Raw genomic sequence first — 12,065 nt, forward strand, 5'->3', positions numbered from 1 at the left:
AAATAGTAAAGTACAGATACCCCAAAAAACGATTTAAATAGTACTTTAAAAATTATTTTTACTTAAGTACTTTACACCACTAGTAGTTCCCTACTACACAATGTACGTTGGGATATGAATATTACTGATACGCAATGTAGCAGTGTGATGTCAAACTTACTATTACACAATGCCAACTTTCAATGTAGCAGTGGTGGACAGTAGTTTAGTGGTTTTGCAATTTCTATTTTAGAATATGGGAGGGGGGGGGGGGTGGTGATGACTAAACAGACACCTCTAAGATCCATATAAAAAAATTTTTAAACTGACATTATTGATCATATATCCAATAAGGGTCCCACCATGTGATGTGAGAGCTAGAGAGCTGTACTGCCTGAACCCACTGAGGGGTAGGCCAGCCCCACATACAGGATTCTGTGACTGTGGCAGCTAGGCTAGGGACCACACTGTCTGCCATTCACATATAAGACACCAGAAATGGACTACATCATGGTATATAACCATAACACTATCCTTGAGAGCCTCTTTAAGCAGGCTATAGTGTTTTGAATAACACTGGAAGGCCTCCAGTTTCTTCTAATATGGATAAGGTCTATGTTCTCTTGAACGTGTATATAACAATCACGGACAGTGAGATTATTTTCTTTGGGTGTACCTGTTGTGACAAGCAGTTTTTAACAGTATACATCTATCAATGAAATCTTCACACTGTTTGTCATCCTGTATTTGTCCAGAAACATCTGAATCTTTTATCTGTCCGCCTCCCCAATGTTTGGTACCGCAACCAAGGTAGAAGCTCTATTTTAGAAGACAATATCCATGGAAACAATGTTGTGGGGTTCCAAAGCACAGTGTGCTTGGTCATATACACAATGATGCATAATGCAGAAACAGAGTGAAACAGTGTGTGATTCTATCTATCTCTCTCTCTCTCTCACACACACACACACACACACACACACACACACACACACACACACACACACACACACACACACACACACACACACACACACACACACAGTATATATTTGACTTTCTACATGTTTTTCTTTTTGACTTTCTTCTTTGTTCCATTCCATTTTAGGCTGTAGCAATATGACAATAGGCTTTGTGGGCAAATAATGACATGGTTTTAGCGTTTTATAAAGCGTCATATTTACAATGAGTTTTCTCGATTTAGACATTTGATTTTTGTCAGTGCTAAGTGTTTGCACCCAGGCAAGGTTTTCAAATGTATAGTTTGGTAATGATTGGATGAAAGCCGTGTGGAGTTACTTGGCTGTGTACACAATTGATTTGTTAGTTTATGAACCTCTGTGGTCTCTCTGGAATGCAAGGCTACAGGATAAAACGGAATTTATCCAGGATATTTCACATACCGGTAGGCTATAAACTGTTAATGTTGAACTTCCTCTTTGAATAACGACAGCCCATAAATGTTAATTGTAACGTCAGTGAAACCTTACTTGCCTCTTATTACGGGGGAGAGACATGGTTTTTGGAATAAGATGAAAAAGGTATTTTATCTCTGCACACACTGTGAGTCTCCTACCGTCGCATCTGTTCCATTTAACATTGACGTCATTCGAGAGCGTGGAGCACATCGCCGCAGTCGGTCCTGAGATGAATGCACAATATTTAGTCCACCTGGTTCTCTCGCTCCACCTTGTGGACGAAGTCAGCCAGCGCCCCTCCCCCTCCCTCTGATAACACCGGTCTAATATTCAGGAGAACCACTTGAAAAGTTTGATTCCGATAATCTCAGTGTTTCTAGTTGTTATCATAGATTGACATCTACACTTGCAAGTGTGTGTGTGTGTGTGTGTGTGTGTGTGTGTGTGTGTGTGTGTGTGTGTGTGTGTGTGTGTGTGTGGGGGGGAGGGAGGGAGGGAGGGAGGGAGGGAGGGGGAGAGGGAGGGAGGGAGGGAGGGAGGGAGGGAGGGAGGGAGGGAGCGGGCAGGTGAAGTGAAGTGAAGTGAAGTGGGGGCATACTACACTTATTTGGGCCAGAAGAGCCCGGTAGGGCAAAGAGGTTTTCCGGTGAAAACAGCTGGGCCTCTGCTATGTTCTTCGAGAGAGGATGGAATATGGACGCTTTGTCATAAACCATACATAGACTTTGGATGGCCTTGTGTGAGTATGTGTCTCTGCATGTTTGACCATAACTTTCTATTTTAGATGTAGGACTGGTCTCAGTGTTAAACATACCGACACATGCTGATATACAGGCATTTGCACGCTGAAAATAGTGTGTCGCTGCTGTGCTGAAGCTTTATTCAACTGCCAGGTCGCAGTTGTAAATGAGAACTTGTTCTCAGCTGGCCTACCTGGTTAAATAAAGGTGAAATAAAAATAATCGCATTTCAGGACCATGGAGAGTTCCCAGCAGACACTTCTCAATTTGTACATGTGGGGGCGCTATTATAACACCATATGGGGTTTCTATGATCGCTGCGGAGTTGTGAGCGTGAACCGCAGGCAGTGTGAGGGGACTATGATGTGGAAACGTCAGCTCATGATAGTAAATCATTTACTGTTTATTGATTATATGTTTGCATGTTTTGATAAAAATAACCTACCGTCCAAAAATCATTGTGTAATGTCGTGGATTATCGATAGCCTATGTCCGCATGGGAGCCTATAACATAACTGCTTTTGTCTTGATTCACTTATGCAGAGCCTACTACACGTTACACGTTCCAATTATAATTGCGCATGAAATCCAAACCTTACGGTGGAGAGAGAGAGAGAGAGAGAGAGAGAGAGAGAGACCGATGTGGATGAAAGCTTGTGCAAATCATGAATGATGGTTATTCTTGTAACACTTGAATAGAAGGAACATGAGGTGAACAACAGCATTTCAACCTTAACATCTGTCCAGGGTCTAAGCAAACCTTAGAGCTAATAGGCTAGGCTACAATCCATAACTAATGTTCCTGAACTGAAAGTTACAATTTCTGTTCATACAAGCGCTTGGAGTTGAACGTTGGATTTCAGCGTTGAGTAGCTTAGCACGTTTCAGGGTAGGCTACCAACTGTGGATAGCCTAGTCACCTGCACCCACTACCGCTCTTCAACGCTCCCTCCTCTCCAGCATCGCTGATCTGGCGGTGGACGGGTATGGTCTGGTCTATGGGTGTTGAACAGATGTCTCCGCCTGTTAGGAATCTAAAGTGCCTCTCACCGGTGATGTGTCAGTGTAAGGTCATCTGCAGCAACCGGACTCTCTCCCTCATGTTCGGTTGCAAGGTAAGCTTAGAGCAGTTTTGGTGTAACAGTTGTAGCGAAGCTATTACAACAGTTTGTAATTGCAACACAATTCACGTATATTGGGAGAAAGCGATGAGATGAGACAGATGGCTTAAAAGATGAATGAGATACAATAGAGCGTGCTTGTGTGTTGGTGTGTGTATTTGTGCGTGTGCACGTATGTCTTATGTGTTCAAAATAAGAAACCGTTCGGTTGACACAATGAAACTGCTGACTGAGCATTGTGATCATTCCCCAAAGATGATCCCACTACCTCACAGCTCTTATTTTTAGGCTACTTTTGTGTTTCCACTTTCACATAATGATCTAGTCCCCGATTATCTGAAGCTTTGAAATGTGAGCCTCTGCTGGCGATACGCCTTATATGTGTTTCCTGGTTTTATAGGCCTACTCATATGGATTATTCACGCCTGATATACAGTACTGTGTGTTCAGATCAACACTGTGGTCAAGTGACTTTGCATGCCGACATTTAGATCTGCCATTTCCACAGGCAATTTCCATGACATATCAACCAGCATATCTGAGCCATCCATGCATGTTACAGAGATGGTACCATTTGATTATCTTATAAAGACCATCAATGAACAATAAACCTTATACTTCACATTTGTGCTGTTTAAGTCAATGGTCAGCATGTAAACCAGCAGGAACATTATGTTCTGCTTTACTATTCAGCTGTGGGTCATGAGCTTTCTGTTTTGCATCCCAACTAAGAGACAATATAGATCCCAGCTAGTACATTTGGGAATATATGTTTTTGGTTTCCAATTGGTTGTGGGAGGAAGCCATGCCTTTCCTGACCGGTAAAACTGATTTTTTAATTTTGGGAACAGAAGTGAACATTTAGCTTGTTTAGGAACACTTATTTTTAGGCTACAGGGAGGTTCTGAGAGTAAAACACTCTGTTTCTTTGAACGTTTTCCTGGTAGGTTTTATTAACGCTCTGAAACGTAAATTCTAGGTTATTTTGAGATTTTTTAATAACTTCCTTAAAACTTTCACTGAATGTTTCAATAAGACTTTTAATAACACTGCTAGCTTAGTTTGGGTTCACTTTTTTGAACTCCAAGCACAGATAGGACACATGGAAATGAATTTCCTTAGGTATTAATCATGCAAACACATTTATTTATTTTATTTTTTTATCAGTGAGCTTCGAACCTTCTGTTCGCTATCCATGGAGTTTGTCCTCTCCGCCACCAGGATGGAGCTAGAATGCCATGGTTTTTAATGCATACAACGCTGTTTATTTTAGTCTATTCAAGCAGACCCCATTTCAAAGGAAACAAGCCCTCATTAAGGGTTTGTTGTGGCGAATTAGTGGGTGCGGCCAACACACCTTAACACACTTAACAAGATAGAGGATAGAGAGTTTTGTTGATGCTGAGAACGGAATGTATATATTTGTAAATAATAATTCTTAGAACGTTCTCTAAACGTTACAACATTTTTATTGTGCTTTTATGGAAAGTTTTCTTAATTTCCACATCATATTGATGAAATTGAACCAACGTGGAATAGACGTTAAATTGACGTCTGTGCCCAGTGGGATGAGGAAATTTACAGGAAACGTTATGCTGAGGAAACGTTTTGATCCTGAGTGGCGCAGTGGTCTGAGGCACTGCATCACAGTGCTAGAGGCGTCACTACAGACCCGAGTTTGATCCCGGGCTGTATCACAACCGGCCGTGATTGCGATTCTCATAGGGCGGCGCACAATAGGCCCAGCGTCATCCGTGTTAGGAGAGGGTTTGGCCGGCGTAGGCCATCATTGTAAATAAGAATTTGTTCTTAACTGACTTGCCTGGTTAAATAAGTCAAATAAAAAGTATTTAAATTCCCACAGAACCTTTTTTCTTAACATTCTCTGAATTATTTGCGAACACTCTCAGTGTCAAACATGTTGGAGAAAGTTCCTAGAACATTACAAACATTGAAATTAACCCACTTTTAGGAAACGTTCCTTTACAATATGTACGTTTTTGGGCGACTCAATCAAATTCACATAGAAATGTGAGATATAGATCTTTAATTCCCATTGAAAGCAAGTCTAAGAAGCAGTAGATCTGTTTTGTGTGCTTTTTCTATGCTTCCCATTCTGAAGTTTCGTTTTTGCATCTTTTACTCGTGGTTTTATACACCATGCTTCAAGCAGCTGAATATACAATATTTTTGGTGATGGAAAATATATTTCACACAGGTTTAGATCGAACAATTATTCTCTACACAATGACTATTTGTTTTGTCTATCACGTTTAAGGTAAGACCCAGATGCAGACTGTGTCGAAGTAACAATATTTATTACAACAACAGGGGCAAAGGTACAGGACAGCAGGCAGGCTCAGGTCAGGCAGAGGTCGGTAATCCAGAGTAGTGGGGCAAAGGTACAGGACAGCAGGCAGGCTCAGGGTCAGGGCAGGCAGAAGGGTCAAAGCCGGGAAAAACAAGAAAAAGCTGGTAGATTCAACGAACAAAACCAACTGGCAACAGACAAACAGAGAACACAGGTATAAATACACAGGGGATAATGGGGAAGATGGGCGACACCTGGAGGGGGGGTGGAGACAAGCACAAAGACAGGTGAAACAGATCAGACAGACAGTCACATGAACTGAAATGAAGCGGTCTATTAGAATTTTAGCAACCAGGAAATGGCGGAGCGATTTCTGTATAGTGCATCTTTAAAGTAATGAAATACCAATATTATTCCCAATTTTTTTTTGTCAAGTTCCTTAAAATGTGCTGAGAATGTTCCAAAGCCAAGCAACTATCCTGTATCATTCCCAAAATGTTGTGGGAAGGTTGTATGGAAAATAATCATAGGACAACCACACTCTCATCAAGCTCTAAGAAACATATGGTCCTCAGAAATGTATGTGCTAGTTGGAATATAGCTTCTTATCCTTAAATTCAGAGAGAGCTGTTTGTGACCTCTGGATTAATCCAGTTTATTGGTAAGGGTGTTCACTCTGATATCAGTCCATAAAGGCTACTAACTGGTCGGGGGCTGTCTATTGTGAATCAAAAGTGTAATGAATGGTGCCACTGCAAGTTAGATCACTGTCGTGGTAGCCTCGTCGAGAACCAGGCTTCCCTAAAACGGGAGGCTTCCAAGGGAGGCATGACAATGACATGATTTTGAAGGTATGACAATGCGAGACAACTGTCATGGAGACTACTGTCATGGAGACTAGAAGGTGTCTATCTTGACTGTATCAATGCCATCAGCCTTGGTAGGCAAAAGGTATTTTGGAATGAGATCATTGAACAGTTCAAAGGAAAACTTCACTGCCTGTCACTATTTGGGGTGTTTTCCCAGTCTCCCTACACAATTATGATTATTGAGAGGTGTTTCAGATATAATTATACAACATAACGGTATTTTTGAATTTTCGAGGCGGGAGAGTTCAACCAATGACGTCATTGGTTGATTGAGCCTGCTGTCTGATCCAGAAAATCATGGAGTTATGCGTTGTAAAAATTATGGTGGCCTTTGTGTTTCGCCAATTGCACGGTCATGCTAGCAGCGAGTAGACATGGTTGTCCTTGTTCAATAGAGCCATTGGAATTGTCTCAACAATGTTCGTATCAGTTTGGAACCACCAAGACTCTTCATAGAGCTGGCCACCCGGCCGAACTGAGCAATCGGGCGAGAAGGGCCTTGGTCAGGGATGTGACCAAGAACCCGATGGTCACTGACAGAGCTCCAGAGTTCCTCTGTGGAGATGGGAGAACCTTCCAGAAGGACAACCATCTCTGCAGCACTCCACCAATCAGGCCTTTATGGTAGAGTGGCCAGACGGAAGCCATCAGTAAAAGGCATATGACAGCCCACTTGGAGTTTGCCAAAAGGCACTAAAGGACTCTCAGACCATGAGAAACAAGAATCTCTGGTCTGATGAAACCAAGATGAACCTCTTTGGCCTGAACGTCTGGTGGAAACCTGGCACCATCCCTACGTTGAAGCGTGGTGGTGGAAGCGACAGGGACTGGGAGACTAGTTAGGATCGAGAGAAAGATGAACGGAGAAAAGTACAGAGAGATCCTTGATGAAAACCTGATCCAAAGCGCTCATGACCTGAGATTGGGGTGAAGGTTCACCTTCCAACAGGACAACGACCCTGAGCACACATCCAAGACAACGCAGAAGTGGCTTGGGGACAAGTCTCTGAATGCCCTTGAGTGGCCCAGCCAGAGCCCGGAACCAATCGAACATCTCTGGAGAGACCTGAAAATAGCTGTGCAGCGACGCTCCCCATCCAACCTGACAGAGCTTGAGAGGATCTGCAGAGAATATTGGAAGAAACTCCCCAAATACAGGTGTGCCAAGCTTGTAGCGTGATACCCAAGAAGACTCTAGGCTGTAATCACTGCCAAAGGTGCTTCAACAAAGTACTGAGTAAAGGGTCTGAATACTTCTGTAAATGTGATATTTCCGTTTTTTTGTTTGAATAAATAAAAATAAAAAATAAATTGCTTTGTCATTATAGGCTATCGTGTGTAGATTGACGAGGGGGAAAAAACTATTTTATCAATTTTAGAGTAAGGCTGTAACATAACAAAATGTGGAAAAAGTCAAGGGGTCTAAAAACTTTCCAAAGGCACTTTACTGAACAAAAATATAAATGCAAAATGCAACAATTGTAAAGATTTTACTGAGGTCATAGAAGGAAATCAGTCAATTTATTTATGGATTTTATGAATTTCATGTGACTGGGCAGGGGCACAGCCATGGGTGGGCCTGGGAGGGCATAGGTCTACCCACTTGGGAGCCAAGCCCACCCACTGGGGAGCCAGGCCCAGCCAATCAGAATGAGTTTTCCCTACAAAAGGGATTTATTACAGAAATACTCCTCACTAACAGGGATGAAAACAAATTTCTACACAAAATTTGAGAGAAATAAGCTTTTTGTGTGTATGGAACATTTCTGGTATCTTTTATTCATCTCATGGAACCAACACGTTACATGTTGCATTTATATTTTTGTTCTGTATATGTCATACATTGTGTCACGTTCGTTGAAATAAGCGGACCAAGGCGCAGCGTGCATTGAGTTCCACATGTTTATTTAAATGAAACTCACCAACAAAAACAATAAACAGCAAACGAGACGTAACGACTGGAGTGCTCACAGGCACTACACAAAAACAAGATCCCACAAACTAAAGGTGGAAAAAAAGCTGTCTAAGTATGATCCCCAATCAGAGACAACGATAGACAGCTGCCTCTGATTGGGAACCATACCCGGCCAACAAAGAAATAGAAAAACTAGAATGCCCACCCAAATCACACCCCGACCTAACCAAATAGAGAAATAAAAAGGCTCTCTAAGGTCAGGGCGTCACACATTGACTTAACTGTTCCTGCTTACTGCTGTGTAAACTTACCTTGGTCTTTAGAGCAAATACACTTTGTCTTGAATACAATCCATGTCTTCTTATTTGGTACACTGACAGACTAATGTACTGTTTTATTGAAGCATGTTTACTTGCCATCAAATGAAAGTTGAAATGATACACCAACTCCCTGCATCATTTGTTTTAGCAGAAGTCAAAACTTTATTGATTTTTGATGCAGCTGAATCGTTTAGTCACTTGTCAGTACACTTGTAAATAATGTTATATAAAACATCAAACTCCATTATATACTTATGTACAAGAGCTAGCAATATCTATACTACAATGCAGTTGTGAGCATACTAGGTATTCTATACTTAACAGAAATATAAACGCTACATGTAAAGTGCTGGGCCCATGTTTCATGAGCTGAAATAAAAGATCCCAGAAATGTTCCATTTGCACAAAAAGCTTAATTCCCTCAACTTTTGTGCACAAATTTGTTTACATCCCTGTTAGTGATCGGTTATCCTTTTACAAGACAATCCAACCACCTGATAGGTGTGGCATATCAAGAAGTTGATTAAACAGCATGATCATTACATAAGTGCACCTTGTGCTGGGGGAAATAAAAGGCCACTCTAAAGTGTGCAGTTTTGACACACAACCCAATGCCAGAGATGTCTCAAGTTGAGGGAGCGTGCAATTGGCATACTGACTGCAGGAATGTCCGCCAGAGCTGTTGCCAGAGAATGAATGTTAATTTCTCTACCATATGCCGCCTCCAACATCGTTTTAGAGAATTTGGCACTACGTCCAACCGGCCTCACAACCGCAGACCACGTGTAACCACGCAAACCCAGGACCTCAACATCCGGCTTTTTCACCTGCGGAATCATCTGAGACCAGCCTACTGGACAGCTGATGAAACTGTGGGTTTGCACAACCAAAGGATTTCTGGACAAACCGTCTCAGGGAAGCTCATCTGCATGCTCGTCATCCTCACCAGGGTCTTGACCTTACTGCAGTTCGGCGTCTTAACCGAATTCAGTGGGCAAATGCTCACCTTGGATGGCCACTGGCACGCTGGAGAAGTGTGCTCTTCATGGATTAATCCCAGTTTCAACTGTGGCAGATGGTGTATGGTGTTGTGTGAGGGAGCGTTTTCCTAGTGTCAACGTACCCCATGGTGGTGGTGGGGTTATGGTATGGGCATGCATAAGCTACAGACAATGAACACAATTGCAATTTATCGATGGCAATTTGAATGCAGAGATGCCGTGACGAGAGCCTGAGGCCCATTGTCGTGCCATTCATCTGCTGCCATCACATCATGTTTCAGCATGATAATGCAGAGCCCCATGTCGCAAGGATCTGTACACAATTGCTGGAAACTGAAAATGTCCCAATTCTTCCATGACCTGCATACTCAACAGACATGTCACCCATTGAGCATGTTTGGGATGCACTGGATCAACGTGTACGACAGCGTGTTCCAGTTCCCGTCAATATCCAGCAACTTCGGACAGCCATTGAAGAGGAGTGGGACAACATTCCACAGGCCACAATCAACAGCCTGATCAACTCTATGTGAGGCAAATGGTGGTTACACCAGGTACTGACTGTGTTTTTGATCCACACCACTACCTTAATATATTTTAAGTATCTGTGACCAGCAGATGCACATCTGTATTCCCAGTCATGTGAAATCCATAGATGAGGGCCTAATGAAATTACTTCAATTGACTGATTTCCTTATATGAACTGTAACTCAGTAAAATCTTTGAAATTGTTGCATGTTGTTTTTATATTTTTGTTCAGTGTATATTATACTACAACATCCGTCTAACTGAATATGGATGTTGTGTTGGCTGAATGTTCCAGGCAGAGTCCTGAATGTTCTTCAGCTGGTGAACCTTGTGTTGGGCAATGGCAGCTGGTCTGGCAGAACTTCATGAGCTCCATGCCCTGGGACTCGTAGACTAGACACTTTGGCTCTTGCCAGCCCCGTGCAGTCTTTTCCTCTTCCCAGTCAGATGATGTTGAGCTTCAGCTTATTCCAGGCTGAAAGCTTTCATCCAATGGGTCTACGGGATCTGTATTACTGAAGCTGGTGTCAAGGTCATCTTCATCATCATCATCATAATCAGTAGGATTAGTCTGTAGTACATACTGTACACTAATCAGTGATTAGACAACATTTTGCTACTTTGTCCCCATCAATACACACTCAAACAAGGTACTACTGTATATCCAGCCATTCTCCTCGTGTCAATAGATCATGCATACTGACCTTGACACACAACACCCACCCTCAACAGACACCAGTCAGACACACAAACCATCCCCTCCTTACTAATAACTCTTCTTTTTCTCCAATTTAGACTTCAAGCTTTGCATAAAGAATCAGCTAAGCCTCCATAATACAGAGAAAAGTAGCCTACTGATAAACACACCAACTATGAAAACAAGACAGACCATGTTAATGCCTAGCTCCAGTATATTTATTTTCTCATAATGGAGTCATGGAAAGATTTAGGTAAGGTGACTTACATTAGTTATTGGTGCCGAGCTTGATGTTGATGCCGCTACAGATGTTGATGGGATCAGAATCTGTAAATGGAACACATAGGCCAGTCACGTCAGTCTCTGTGGTAGTTAGATGGCTAGCTAACCCCATTCATATACACTAACTGCTTTAGCGCCTATTAACGATAGAATCTTCTGACCGGGGGAGTTTTGTTAAGAGCCTCTAAACACGCATCGCTTGTGGTACATTTTTGTAAACATAAGGAACGTATCTTTCATATTACCAATACATCATTTTCAAAAAAACAAAAGGTTAAATTACTACACACCTTTATAGGATGTGTTCCCACATGGCCATGCTACATCGCTTGTGTACAGAAGAGCGACGAAGACATAGCCAGATACCTGTGCTAATTAGCTATCTATCGTGCTCTGAACACCTGTGTGTAAACGTAAGTGGAGAGGAAGTGTAGTTCAACTGGAGGAACACACAGCTTGTGGATCTGTGCAAAACTGCTACAGTAAGTGTATGTATATTTTTTGAAATATTATTTCTCGCTGATATGAGAGATATGGGGCATATCCGCATATGTTTTGAAAAACATTTTGATTATTGACTTTTCAATAATCAAACACAGCATAGGAATTGTAGTTCACATAAAGCCAAATGTGGGTGAATGTAACTGCTGAAAAACCTAGAAGGGTTTTCAAGAGCTAGCTAGCGGTTAGATACAGCCCGGTAGGCTGTAGCTAATGTAACCTAAAGTAGCTAACGTTAGCTTGCAAAGTTACAAATCACATCACCAGAAAGCAGCTGGCTAATTACATTGATTTGCTTTGGAATGTCTAGCCAGCGTATTATGAAAGCTAGCAAGATTTGGTTTAGATAAACAAATGTAATTCTCTACCTAGTTAACTAGCTA

General features: G+C 42.0%; 1 protein-coding gene across 6 annotated transcripts in view; it reads left to right on the forward strand.

Moving 5' to 3' along the window:
- Nucleotides 1-12,065, forward strand: part of LOC139552578 (disks large homolog 4-like) — a 139,881-nt gene that overhangs the window by 36,121 nt on the left and 91,695 nt on the right. For 2 of the 6 annotated variants that reach the window (XM_071364443.1, XM_071364444.1), the window contains exon 1: nt 2,836-3,252. The exons of 2 other annotated variants lie outside the window; for them this stretch is intronic. In XM_071364443.1, coding sequence (XP_071220544.1) covers nt 3,124-3,252 — 129 coding nt within the window. In that variant the 5' untranslated portion in view covers nt 2,836-3,123. Of the gene's footprint in view, nt 1-2,835; nt 3,253-12,065 lie in introns of those variants that run through there. 2 more of the 6 variants (XM_071364448.1, XM_071364445.1) reach the window with 2 other exon arrangements.

This window comes from Salvelinus alpinus, chromosome 24 (genome assembly GCF_045679555.1).
Source record: "Salvelinus alpinus chromosome 24, SLU_Salpinus.1, whole genome shotgun sequence".
Classification (NCBI taxonomy): Eukaryota; Metazoa; Chordata; class Actinopteri; order Salmoniformes; family Salmonidae; genus Salvelinus; species Salvelinus alpinus.